Source organism: Meleagris gallopavo, chromosome 14 (genome assembly GCF_905368555.1).
Source record: "Meleagris gallopavo chromosome 14, MGAL_WU_HG_1.1, whole genome shotgun sequence".
NCBI classification, from domain to species: Eukaryota; Metazoa; Chordata; class Aves; order Galliformes; family Phasianidae; genus Meleagris; species Meleagris gallopavo.
In genome coordinates this window covers 6810944-6825483 of record NC_139417.1, presented here as the reverse complement: position 1 = coordinate 6825483, position 14540 = coordinate 6810944, and the positions used below count along the sequence as shown (strand labels likewise).

The 14540-nt window shown below is 36.6% G+C and overlaps 1 protein-coding gene across 2 annotated transcripts in view; it reads left to right on the top strand.

Annotated features, from left to right (window-relative positions):
- DCP1A (decapping mRNA 1A) overlaps nt 1-14540 on the top strand; it is a 32909-nt gene that overhangs the window by 9831 nt on the left and 8538 nt on the right. For both annotated transcript variants that reach the window (XM_010718477.4, XM_019620070.2), the window contains exons 4-6: nt 1030-1096; nt 5997-6135; nt 9827-9946. In XM_010718477.4, coding sequence (XP_010716779.1) covers nt 1030-1096; nt 5997-6135; nt 9827-9946 — 326 coding nt within the window. The remainder of the gene's footprint in view (nt 1-1029; nt 1097-5996; nt 6136-9826; nt 9947-14540) is intronic.

Sequence of the window (14540 nt, the reverse complement as noted above, 5' to 3'; positions counted from 1 at the left end):
ATCAATATAAAGATGACTCAGGCTAAAAATATCTTTTTCAAGCATGAAAACAATCCAGTGGCAACATGCAAAGTGTCTAATTGCCTTTTGAGAAATTTATATGCTCTGCATTGGTAAATTTCATTGGTGAAGCAAGATATGAAATAACTAGCTTTGAGAATTGAATCAAATACAGTTCTGCAGATTTGTTGTGTTGGCACAGCTGTGGGCCATCACATGAGGAGATGAGGATGTGTGAGTGTAAAAATGACATCTTTATGATGTGCTTGCTGATGAAATAACATATGGCACTGCTGACCGTATTTTTTCACTCTAATGTGTCTTTCAGCTGAAGGGTCAGGACTTAATTTGGCCAACTTTCAGGGAGTTTTCCTTGTCCTGAAAGCCAGGTTGAGCTTGGTACCTTGCTGAGCTGAAAACCTTTTGCCCTTGCTGTTTTGTCATTGCTGCCTTCAGTGAGTAGCGTTCCATATACACCTAGTTCTAAGCTGCTCCATGAATGTGAAAGTGTGATTGGAGCTTTGCTACCACTTCCTTCCAATACTATTACTCCTTAGAAAAAAGAATTTGGAGAGGGCACCATCCACAGAGCCTCTGACTGAATTCTCAACTTGAACAGGTTTGTTGAACTTCAAAAACTGACAAATTTAAAAATGAGTGTTCAAAAAAAGAAAAAACCCAATGCAAAGATGGTCTTTAGCCATGGTAACATCTACCATTCTAAATAGAAGGTTGCAACTGTAGTAAGAAGGCATCTGGTATGTCACTTTCTTGATATTTTTATTTGTGATCAAACATCAATGTTTTGTAATGCATCCATTTAATCTGATTTACATTCTGTATGTGTTTGCTTTCATGCTATTTATAATCACTTTTTAAATAGTATTTGATCATGCAGAGGACGTTTGAGTTGATACTGATGTTAATTCACACATTGCAGAGGCAATGGGCTAGTTTTTTATTGCTTCCTTCCTACTGATTTATTTACCAACTGTTGTCTTACACTGCCTTTTTTTCCTTGTTTTCAAGTGTCAATTTACAGTATCTGGTTTTATGACAAGAATGACTGTCATCGAATAGCAAAACTCATGGCTAAGTAAGTACTGCTGTTTTGTTCTTCTATAATTCTTTTACGTAATACAGTCACTGTGTATTATCTTGTACTTTTGTTTTGCATAGAGAGAAATGTTGAAGAACTAAAAATTGCATAAGGAGCATTGGCTGAATAGTGAAATAAAAAGGCTCGTTGCTAAATTGCTGGGTTGTTATTCAGTGTTGATTTCATTTTTTCTTTTTCTGAGATAAAAGATTGTTTATAATGTTGCCATCTCTACTCCTATTTTGTAGCTCTTGAGACTCCTGAAGTCTTTCACAGGCTGTGCACAGGAGGATTTATGAAATGATCTCATTTTAAAGAAACAGAAGTTGTTTGTAGTAACACGGTATTGTTAGTTTGTTCAAGCTGCTGTCCGTATAGCTGTACAGTTACTGCATCTGTTCTGTAGTATAGATGGTTGCACTGGCACTGCTGGGAAGGACTTCAGAGTGTCGAAGTCTGAACAAGAGAAGCCAAGGGAAGCTGAAACTGGTTGAGTTTGCAGTATGATGTGGCTTAAGTATTGTGATTGGAAGGTAGAAAGTCTTCTTGTGGTTGTTTCTTTGCTTCAGGTGTGTTGTGCTGCTGATTAAGTCTGGTTTATTGAAGAGGATGAGAATAGGCTTAAGCACATCTTCAATACAACCCCTACAATTCTGTGATTCTGCAAAAGGGAAGAGTTTTGAAGTGTGGGATGGGGTAGTTACCCTAGCAAAAATGCAGAATGTGTTTTACGGAGTATTTTTCTCTTCCTTTGTACTCTGCTTTTCCTCACCATTGCTGCTTTCTGAATTTTTTGTTGGATGCCTTAGTCAACAGAATGTCTTGCAAGTCATGCCATCTTTAAAGACAGACAAACATAATATGTAAAGTAGATGTAGTGTGAATGTCATTTCAAGATGAATTGCTGATTTTATTTTTTTTTCTGTATTGGAGTGATTGTGGATTGTAAGGTCTTGGAAACTGAAATTAGAGTTAACATTCCTGAAAATCTGTTTGATGCCTGTCTTGACCATTGTCACTTAAAACTTTTGATGCAAGTGAAACTAGAGAAATATGTAGTTAGAAAAACTTACTGATTTAATACTTACAGAATGCAAATAGTTACATTGTTCTGAACCAGCGTAGACCCCTGTGTCATTATGATTGTCATTTGCTACTACAAGGACTGCTCTGGAAGTAATGCCTCCTACTTTATTATGTTGGCCCACGATATCAGAGTTGACTGGTGGTAAGCAGTATTCCATGATGTGGTGGTGTTGTGTGACAGATGGCAGCAGACAAGCAGTCTGACAAACAGGCATCCAACATGGATGTGTGTATGAAGCAAAGGGATGGGATTAAATTCCTCTATATGGAAAAAATGGCATCCACTGATATTGGTGCTTGCTGAATATTTGTGGAGACCAAACAGTAGATGTGAGCTCAGTGAGGTGGTAGGTATTGCATTTCAGCAGTGGTGACAGCGGGGCATTTCTGCTGGTTCAGACTTTACTAGCTCAGCACACAGGCTTTATTCACTGCTGGCAAAAATTCATAGCTAGTGGTGGTGACTGTTGAAAGACAGAACAAATTCACAGCAACAGAACGCTCAAATAGTGTTATTGTGCTCTTTCTATCTGTTGTAGTTTCCATGGAAAAAAATAGGAAGTATTAATTTGGTGTAAGTTGACTGTGCTAGCTGAAGTTCTGCTAGTAATAAGTCCTTCATTAAGTGATTTTTTTTTTTAAGTCTTTCTGCATTATTAGAACATAGAATGCTTAAATACTCATGTGTATTGCTTTAGGAGTAACAAAAGAACTTGAGGAAGCCATTTTTGTATATTGAGAGAGGTAGTTAGCATTTTTCTGCATGGCAGCAGGCCCCACCATACTTCAGTTTAGTTTATTTTTGCGTTAATATTTATCTTCCAAAAATATTGTTTCATTGTTTTTTTGTAGTGAGCAGTGACGAATGGATTGGAGTTTGGATTGTGACTGTTAGTACCAGTTGGTTTAGGTGGGATTTGTTTTGTCACTTACTGGAAAATGTACTGACTTCTGAGCACCTCGGAGATTCAAAAACACAACCATAAATGGAGATTTGCATTCTCTTTCCTGCTGTTTGAGTTGACCTTATTGTGCCAGATTGAGTTAACAAGATTGCCAGCCTTCCATTTATATTTTGGTGGCTTATCTTTAAAAAGAAAAGTGAATTACTCTTCACAGGCTTTGTAATCACCAAACTTCACTTCTCACGTTCTCTCTCTCTCCCCTTGTCCTCCACCCATACTCTTCCGTGAGGTTGTGCCGGGTATTTTTTCAGTGCTATAACTGCAGTTATTCTTGAGCAAACTGTCACAGCCACTACTATGTCCCTGAAGGAATGTGTGCCTCTTCCACTATCTGATATAATGGAAAGAAACAGCAGGCCTTGTTTAAAGAAGTCTTAATCCCGATTGCATACAGAGCATACTCAGAGTATAGACTAGCATTAGTGGAAGCTTTTTTCTTTTGATGTTTTTCTCCAGCTAAGGTGTTTCTGAATCTTGTCTTTAGAAAATTCTGGAATACTTCTTAGTGTGAAAGAAGTCTACAGGATTGTTCAAACCACTTCAGAAGGAATTAATTTGGGTCAAGTGGAAATTGTTAGTGAAGGATAAGCTTTCTAAAAGGCATAGGCATAAAGCAGAGTTTTTCCTCATATTTGCCAGAATCCAAGTCTTTGTGGAACTTTATTGCCTTCTGGCATGTAAGTTGTAATATTTTTATATCGAGGTTAGCTTGTAGGCTTGAATTAACCCATTTCAGCCATCTGACCTAAACTGTTTTGAGATACCCTTCCAGTTAATAGCTCATTGCTTGTATCTCAGAGTTTTGGGGATACACTGTTCCACGTTTACCCCCACCACCATCTGAATGTAACCTGCACAAGGCAACAATTGGAGAAGAGCTATGTATGCTTGTCTACATGAGAAGATAATTTCTATTATTTAAAAAAAATAAAAACTTGAAAAAACTAAGTAACACCTTGTAGTGGACACACACAAAAAAAAAACAATTGTGAAATGCTCTGTGGAAATATTTCTGAAATGCTTCTGTAAAATTGATATACTTGTTGAAATTTTTTTCTTTTATGCCAGCTAGTATCATTTCAATGGGAAGATGTTTTGTTGAAAACTTTTGGACCAACTAGTAAGGAAAGGAAAGGAGTCCAAAGCCACAACCTTCCTTTCACCTACAAGGCAGAACATACATGACTTCAGCTGCCCAGAATTTGCCCTTTAACTGAAGTGTTTATTTTTCTTGATGCAGCCATGCTGACACTTAAATCTCAGCAAAGTGTTCTGTTTCTTTCATCTTGCCTTTTCTCATCCCTAGTTTTGGATTTAGATTTAGATAAGTCCCAAGTCAGGACTGTATGACCATGTGGGGTGCTAGAACAAAATGTACTCTGATGGTGTCACCATAGAAACATTTATACAGTATTGAGCTGCTTCAGCCAAACCAGCACATGTTGTAGTTCTTAGAAATTGTCTGGCAGAGTAGATTGGCCCCCAGATCCTGGGTTAGGTTTGCAGGTTAATGCTTGCATACAAATAGAGAAAGTTGTGCGGAATAATGAAAATCTGGATAAATAAGCAGTGTGTATGATTAGAAATTTTGAAACTAATTTTCCTGGTTAAGTCTGTTGCTGTTTTTAATCTATTCTTTCTTCTAATAAACACGGCTGAACTCTACTGAAGGGTCTTAGCTGCTAGAAAACTGGGAGGAATTGCAGACTTGTGCTGTTCTTTCTTTAGGAGTATTAGCATAGACGTACATACAAATATCTATTTCCTCAGCAGTCTATACATTCCAGAGTTGCTCCTGAATCCTAGCTGACCAGAAGAAACTGGAGGCTGGAATGATTGACGCTTTCTGTGATTGCTGTGATGGCACCCCTTGGCTGCCACATCAGCTCCACAGCATGAGAGTTTAGGTGATGTGCCAGCTCCAGAGCTCTGCCCTGCTTTCTGCATTTGTTTTTTTCTTAACATATTTGATTAATGCAGGCTTAAAAAAGAGGGGATTACAGGCTGGTGTGTGTTTATTTCAAGAAGATAAGCATTAGTGCATTGCATGGCCATGTATATCTTGTGAACTGCATATGGATTAGGGGTAGAAAGGTATGTTGCCTTTACTTTCACTAATGATAATACATCTTCCTTATGTGTATCTTAATCATCTTTTAACAAGTTTTCTTAGTCTTAAGGCAGTATGAGTAGTGAAGAAGTGGTGAATGAACTGTAGGTGTCAAAGACCAGAGGAAGTGCATTGTAAGCCTACAAGTAATTGGATTTACTGCTAGACAGCTAGAGAAGAAAATGGTTTGCTCTTCTTTCCAAAGCTCTTGGTGAGGGAGGAAGAGTAGCTTGCTCTAAGCTTCCTTCCAGACTGACTCCAGAGACATCTGGTATGAGCCAGCTGTCTTCTTCCTCTGAGTGTTTTGTTTTCTAATGGTAGGCCTTGTCCTAAATGAGAACTGGTTTGTAATTGATTTTGTTGAATAACGTGACTTGGTATGGCTGAACATGGAAACACTGCATGTTAAGAAGTAAGGAATAAAAAAAATCTATTTTACTCAGTTTTTGTTATAATATGTATACTCTTTGTAAGATACTGATGTCCACATATTTTGTTGTAAAAAAAAAAAAAAGTCTAAATGTGACAGTTTTACAGAAGCAATGTTTACTGCAGGCAAGTGTTGACTTAAAGACCAATGCTGTGTTTGTAACTTTGGCCAACTACATGTTAGGTTTTCATTTAAGCAGAACAAAATGTGTTTATATGCTGTGAATTATGGTTATCTTCACTGTTTTCTATAAGATGTTCATTCAAGATAAAATGTTGAAAACCCATTTCTTCTTTCTTGTTACAGAGTGGTAGAACAAGAAGCTCAGAGATCGCAACAAGTTTCTCAGGACAGAAAAAGTCCCAGCAGAACAAATGGCTGCAGTGAGAACAGGCCTATTGACATCCTGGAAATGCTTAGTAAAGCCAAGGTTGAATATGAGCGAGTAAGGAAATGTATTTATTTTCTTGCATTATGAACTAGTGAAAACACTTCTGAGTAAGGGGGTTAAGGCCTCATATGGAGTCTGGTGAAATGCATCCCTTGTGACCTATGAGAGAGAGCAATGGTAGAGAAGTATTCTTGTATACTAAATTGTACTGTGTAGTATGCTGTCACCTGAGATTGCAAAGTAGCACATGTAATCTGTAATTTATTGGGCCTGTAATTTCGTATATTTGAATTGTTACCTCCTGGAGAAAAAGTACTGTATTGAAAACAGATACCTGGGGAAGCAAATGCAACAAATACTTTTTTTTCTAAAATAGATGCCAATGCTCCTAGTTATCAGTATTTTTCAACTGTCATGTCTTGAAATCAGTCACAAAGAAAATGTGAACATATATGTAACACTGTAGAAGAGTAGATAACTGTTTTTGTGATCCTGAAGCTCCACTTCTGTGAATATTCCTTAATAGAAGCTGACACTTGCATTTTTAGTTTTTTTCCTCTATATTGAAAATCATTGGAGGATGTTTGCTTTTATTCATTCCATAATCAACAACATTCATTGGGTTGCATACCAAATTGCTTTGGCCTTAAATAAGAAAAAGAGCCCACTAGGTGTGCGCTATCCTATTTTGTGATACAAGCAGAGATGTACAGTGACCTACAGGGCAGCGGTTATACAAGGTGAAATTCTTGGCTTAAGTAGGCAACTTAGCCAATTTATCTTTGTTGGTTGGAAAACGTATATAGAAAGCAGTTTCTAATATATTCCACTATTTGGTTTAAAGAGAGAGAATTCTCTGCCATTGTTCCAGTAGCCTTGTTGTTACACTGCTGCCTTGTTTGCTTCCTCACTATACTGTAATAAGAAAAAGTCTCATTGATTCTGTCATGTGACATGTCCATTCCACAAAAATTGCTAATGCTGTGAGAAAACTATCTCTAGGAGTAGCAAAAAAAAAAATTATACCTAATAATATCAGTATTAATAGTAAAAAAAAAAAAAAATCTCATAGAAAAGGGTTGCAATTTAGTCAGTGCACTTTTAGATTCTGTAAAGCATATTTTAACTGCTGTAGGCCAGGTGTAACATTTTCCTGCTGTTCCCTAGTGTACTACTTCATCCTGCCTACCATGTGTCTATCCCTATAATAAATTATCTCAGAACGGTGGGTCTGGTGTCTTTTGCCAGTATTAAATTCACAAGTTTAGATAATGAAGGAAAATATTAGTTCTCTTGAAAGAATTAATTTGCATAGTCCTGAAAGCCAAATTCATGCGTGGAAGACACAAATGTTACTTTTTCTGGTTTTTGCACTAATTGCCCTAGAAATTCTGAAGGCATTTCTTTCTAAGCCTAATAATACAAGAACATACAATAGTAATGTCTAGGTATAATGTAGCAGAGAGATGGTATGGGTTCTTTTAACTGTATTGGTGGGAGAAAGGTAGAAGCATTTCAGTGCTTCATTTCTCGTGCTGTGGGATGCTTCAGAGTTCCTACTGAGTAAATGCAAAATCTTCATAGGATTCTAGGTTGCTACAACACATTGTGGAATGGGAGGAAAGAAAACATGTGGGCTAAGCCATGTGCAAGCCAACTTCTATTCAGTTTCTCATGTAGAGTGAGGATAGCTGAATGTGACAGACCATAGACTGTAGTTGACCTGGACTAGGTATTAGTGTGTGAAAACCAGTATTGTTTTCAGAATGTTTTAATGTAAATACAAAAAAACACTTGCTTCTGATGCTTAATGCATTAATCCTGTTTGAGAAGAATGTCTTTCACAATGTTGGCTTTCATACAAAGTAGCAGTTTTCTTGAGAGCACAGAAGGGAGCATCAAAAGCGGAATGACTCATTTTTCAATGTTGTATCAATTGAGACAGATTTGAAGAAATGGGAGGCTTTTTTCTTATTAAAGGAAAAAAATCACTCAGGATATTTCGGCTTCTCCTTTTTTAATTTTCTGATCTTTTTTTGTGTGAGAATGTTGGAAGCTTTTCCTTAGAAACAGAATTCCTAAGCATAGTTGAATGAAGCTCTGTAGAAAAGTAAAATACTGATAAATAGACTGTGGCAGCTGTCATACAGTATGGAAATGCATGGATGTACTACATATCTGACTTTTTTAATCTCAGTCTTGATTTTGCTGCCTGATGCTTTTAGAACACCTTTGTAACTAGAAAAACTTTGCTTTGTATGTATATGAGCTGAAAACTGAATCTGCCAAACTTAATCCGTTAACCTGCTATAACTGCAATTCTGAACAAGTTGGTAGATAAATGGAATTAAGCGAACTTTTTGGAGAATGTTCTACTGACCGTTTCAGCTTTAGTGCCAAGATTCAGGCATGTTAATTTTGGAATTCCTTGTAACCAGCATACATCATTGTTAATATGATTAGGTAAGCAACTTGAAGATGGCTTCTTGAAATATCCTCTCTAAATTTTTTTAAATTATTTTAAGACACTCACTCAATAATTACACTTGAATTTGTATTTAGGAGCAGAAAGTATTTATTTGCATTGTACATTCCAGATGGATCATACAGTAATCCTTGTGTACAGCCCACATGAGATTGGCGGAGTGTCAGCATGAGAAGGGGGCAGAGAGTGAAAAAGAGATTTATGAAGGTCTGAGTGATTTAATCTAGGATTCCAAATCAGCTTAATCCTTCAAGTACTTGCTGCATCGAGGCCATATGTGGAAAATGAATGAATTCTGAGATTTTTTTTTAATGAAGTGAATGGATGTTTTTTATAGCGTTTTTGTGTGTATTTCATTCTGAGAATGGAAACATTGCAGATTATCCTCTAGTGAAGGAAATCTGTGTTTTGTTTTGTTTCTGTAACTCTAAGGCAATCCACCATTTCAGGCCCAAAAAGAGGCCTGCTAACCTTTCAAGTTGGTAGCTAAAAGGCATAAAGGCAAGAGTTGTTTTTCTCTATTTTGTATTTATCCCTTTAAAATAGATTTAGAAAACAATGATAAAGCTAAGATTGTTTCTAACTTCTTGCTGAAAGGTTTAACCTATATTTTCTTGCTGTAACAAGACCAAAGTAAGTGACCAAAAGAAATTGTGTTGTGCTGATGTTCAGCCCTATAGGGATAAGGTGTAGTTAGTTCATTTACTGAATGCTAGACTATTAGTTCTATGGTTGCTTTTCCACTAGTGCTTTAAATTGTAATATATTGTTTTGTATGTATTTGTTAAACATGAAAGTCAACTCAATCTGTAAACACTTGTAAGCTTCCTGTCTAATACTTTGTCTTTCTTGTCCTCTTAGCCTTATTCACCTAAAACCCCAGTTAACATCTTCTGAAAATACTTGTATGTTATTAAAATCTTGTAGAAATAAGTCACCAACAAACTCTTTATCCAATCACTTCAGAATGATTTCTGACAAGTTTTTTCTAAGCTGCTTTTAGTATTAAGTTCTTGATTTAATGTCCTCAGTGGCAGCTAATATAGGAAAAGAATGTGAAAAGCCTGTCTTGATTTTCTTTGTTTTATTCACTCCTTTGAAAATAAAAGGAAAAGCAATATGAACACATAGTTATACAGATAATGTATATCTTGGTATGATTTTACTTCCTGAGACTTGGGAATTCTACAAGTGTCTGTCAAAAGTCAGTATTTTGACCAAAGTGGGTCTGTATTTTTTTTTTTTTTTTTTTTCCCCCAGAATCAAATCAATGATTTAAGCATCATGTCAAGTTCTGGTGTGCAACAACATGCAAATGCCTCAAAGCCAGAAAGCACAGAGACTTCAGAACAAAATACTTCATTACAAGTGCAAGATCAAGTAAGTTTAATTCAAACATATATAAGGTGCTACTTCTTTATTTAGTACTTTGTTTTTGTACCAGAAATGCCTGCAGCATCATCTTGCTGATTGTATTGTGCTTAACTTTAAAATAAATACATATGGAAGTGTAAATTCAGTTTAAGAATGGGTTTTAGTATCTATTTTCATCCCCTGACTGTGCTTGTCTGAGATCAGCTGGTATGATCACCACCTCCACCCCCTTTTAGATAAACTAGTGAGTTTTAAGGCTCTTAGGAGCCTACAGTCCATTTTTTGCCTTAATGCTTAAAAATGTAAGATGGTGTCCATGCTACTGTGAATATTCAAGTGTGTTTAAATGGGTTAACTTAGATCCTGGACTGTCGTGGACTCTATGCTGTCAGTCCATGATAGTGTAGAGTTCTGTGCAAGATGACTGCAGAGTGAGGAAGCAGACAAAAATTACCTGTGTCACAGTGACAGAGTGAATATGGCATCAGTCGGTTGTACGCTGTTCTGTAGACTTCAGAACAGAAACTCAAGCCCTTGCTTTCCCATGTCTGAGACCTGTACTTAAGTTTTGTCTGTGCTGCGTTCAAATGTGTAACTACACTCCTAGTAACTGAAATCATTGGTGAATTGCTGGATTTTCTGATTTTTTTTGTTTTAGACTTCAGCTTTGCATTCCTTCCTTGGCAGTAAGGAATATGTTCCAAAAATTTTTCAGCACTGTCGGTAAAGGATATTGCTCAAGTAGGTGGTAATTTAATTGCGTGTACAGTGCTTAGATCTGTTCCAGGTAAATATTAGATAAATGTTCAGTCAGCATCTATCTTCATATGTACAGATTCTACAACCTGGTGTTACCACTGTAACTGAAGATTAAGCCACAGTTGGTTTTTGTTGTTTGTTTTTTTTTTTTTTAAAGGTAGTGATAATAAGCTGTGCTTCATTTAAGTGCCTTTGAGCCATGGGAAACTTGTTATTAAAATAGTATAATCACTGGAGTGGTTGAAATATAAGCTGCAAAAGTTCATTAATTGATTTTAATCGACTTTTTTTTCTCGTAAGCATTTATAAACAAACACCTGTAGCTTCATACAATACTCTCTAGAAATCTGTTTTAAAATGATAACTTGTGCTACATCTAAATTCTTTGTATCAACTTGTACCTGCTTACAGTGCCACCCAGTGGGGACAGAAAGATCAGGAGTAGTTCTCTACAGAAAATACCCCACTGAGGTGACCTGGAAGAGTCTCTCTCCAGGTCCTTCCTGTAGCTTTACTGTTATGTTTTGAATGCAGTAAACCACCATGTCTGAAGAAGGAAACGCCTGAGGAAAATGTGTGCAACCTTTCATTTAATATTTGTAAACAAAATACTTAATTTGAAGTAAAAATAATCTCTAGTTCAGGTTAGGATATGAGTAGCAAAAATCTGTTTAAATTGATGGGTTAAGACAGGAAGTCAAAGGAGGTTTCTTGGGATTACTGGCTGTCACAGTGCCCTCCATCATCTCAACAGCACTTCTGATGTAGAACAAGCACGAGTGATAAACTGACCCCTGGCAGCCAGCTCTGCTTGCTGCATGCTTATGCTTGAGGCCTGACAGTGGGCTGCCTGAGGCCTTGTTTAAAAGAAGACATTGTCTTTTTGGCCACATAATTAGCTGAAAAGACTGAACTTGCCGAACAGTAATAAGTTACAAGAGATAAAATCAGAAAGATGAGATTCTGGTAAAATGCTATGAAATAATTAACAAATTTACAGAGCAGGTAAAGTAGTGTGCTTTAATGCCTTTTCTGTTGAGCAACTTAAAACTATAGTTGCAGAGATATTGGGGGAAAGAAATGGTTACTATATATGATACTTTACTTTTGTAAAGCTGGATGGGTTCAAATACAGTACGAAGATGATTGTTCTTAATTTCATAGAATCATAGAATCACAAGGTTGGAAACGACCTATAAGATTATCTAGTCCAACTGCCTTCTCACTACCACTGCTACCACAAGCACTAAACCATATCTTGCAGCTCCTCATCCAGATGCCTCTTGAACACTGCCAGGGACGGCGACTCCACGACCTCTCTGGGCAGCCATTCCAGTGCCTGACCACTCTCTGAGAGAAAAAGTTTTTCCTCGTGTCTAACCTTTTTAATAATTTTAAATTTTAATAATGTGGACTACTGAACAAAGAAAACAATTTCAACAGTAAGAATACATTTTCACCTCATTAGACGATGACCAGTGAAATTAAAAACTACTGTACATAAGTACTGTGAGATCCTGAAACCCCTCTCAAAATGTCACATTTGTATATTGATTTCATGCTAAGGATGTCACAGATGTGGGAATGAAAAATCAATGTCTGCTCTGTGATATTTAGAGGTTTGAGTTATGTGTCCAGTTAAAAAAAATTAATTGTATCATGAAATATTTTTGCACCAGTGGTCAGCAAAACTGAACTAGAAACAGAAATAAAATTTCTTAGCACAAGCTCTGGCTGCTAATTCACATGTCTCAATGTATCTGAAATGATTTCTGGAGGAACCCTCTAGGCAACGCACTGTTCCTATCAAGTAGAAAGATTGTGTTGCCCTCTTTGCAAGCTCCTGCAGAGAAGGGTCTCTGTAATACAGTGAGTTGGTGAAATGCTTAAAATGCAACTCGCCCGAGATGAGTCAAGCAAAGGGATGTTGTGTACCTCATGTTGGGAATTAACTCAATGTTTGTGTCTATCCATGGAAGTGGCTAACCTGACCAGGATTGGAGCATGGTAGATAGCAATGAGTTAATAAAGAGAGGCTACTCAATTCATCATACTGAGGTTAAAAGCAGAATTTCAGATGAAATAGTTACTTATTCCTTAACAGAATTTTTGTCCTTGAAGAATGGGTCTTTACAGTGACAAGGTTAGTGGAGAAGATTTGAAAACAGTTTCATAGGAAGAATTCCTAGCATAGTAATTAGCAAGCTTTGCAAACAGTAGAATGTCTTAGATGCAAGATGAGTGTGTCTGGCATTAAGCTGGCTAATAATAAATAACAGCATTGGTGGCACAATACCACAATACCAGTCAGTAAGATTTCAAGCTCAAGGCTCTGTGCTAGGCTGCTGGCATGTTACCTGTACTGCACTACATTTGTTGCTGATATCAGTGCTAGTAAAATTAGAACAAGCATAGCAGTGTTGTGATATAGTAGTTGTCATTGTAAAATACTGTCTTTGTTTTGACGTACCATAAGAACATGCTGGAGTTATGCTGCAGGCCATTCAGTCTTCTGAACAGAAGGTTATATTTTAGTCCAGCTGTTTTACATAACTTCTGGTCCTGTGCAACCTAAAAAAAAAAAAAAAAAAAGCAGGAACAGTTTGAGATAATGTTGTTAGTAGCTGTTTCTTTTCTCTGTAGAAAAATGCATTTGAAACAATTTCAGCTAAAATAACTGGCTTGGAATAAATTTTGCTTATTTTATGGTAGAACTGGAAAATAGAGAATAAGGAATTAGCTCAAACTCCTTGATTATACTCCTAGGGAAAAAGCATTATTTTTTTCTGCAGAATGGTATACATGAGCCTGTGATTCATTAGGTTTGATTTTTTTAAATGCTTCTAAAAATATTTGAAATCTATTGGACAGCTGTTTGAACTGTACTGTATTGCTACTTCAGCAGCTGAAATGCATGCAGGTCTGCTCAACCATACCTTTGATTTGCTTTTCTGTTGTTACTTTTTCTTTGAAAGGAGAAAGTGAAAACAAATGACTTGGGTTATTTTTGTTACTATGTGTCACCTTAGTTGCCTTGTTAGGACTTCTGCTATTTTCTCCTATACTGAGAATAATCTTTTTCTGGAGACACTCCTAAAATAAGGAAAGAAGCATTTTTTTATTTGTGTAGCCAACATATGATTTGATAGTTAGGAGTGCACTGTTCACAACATAATTTGTTATTGTTTTTTTTTTTCCCCCCCTTCAAAAACAAGTACTTAGTGGACAGCTGTTTCTCTTTGCTGACCTTGTATTGTTTTTTTAACATAGGGAATGCTGTTTAAATTTCTTTTCAAGGAAATTTGATATAAGATAGACTCTCAGCATGTTAGAGGAAATGTATATATTTTTTTCAGTACCTTACATTAATGTGAGTATAGGATTTAGTGACAGAACCAACTTCAGGTTAATTTTTTATTACACTTTCAGCAGAACGTTGTAGCTGTCACATTACAAACCCCAAATGGCTCAGAACGTTTCCCCCAGAGCCAAGGCTTGCTGGAGTTACCCTGCTTAAAACTTGGGAAATTGCCAACATACAGTGCTTCAGTAGAAGTCCATAACTGAACATACAGTTTAATTTACTGAAGTAAAAGTGGTAGTCTGCATGGTTATGTGTAGTTACTAGTATTGAGAACAATGACTCGGCTTGAATCCCATCACATTTAGATGACTGCTGCTGTCAGTTATCCAGCTTATTTTATATCGAGCGTGTCTCTTGGAATTTGCTATATTATGAAACATGGCTAATCTTGAGTTAATTAGCAGTGTCACGGTTCAACAATATTTATGTCCTAAATCCTTTGAGTCAGGGGGAGGGGCAGGATGTGATTAGTTTATA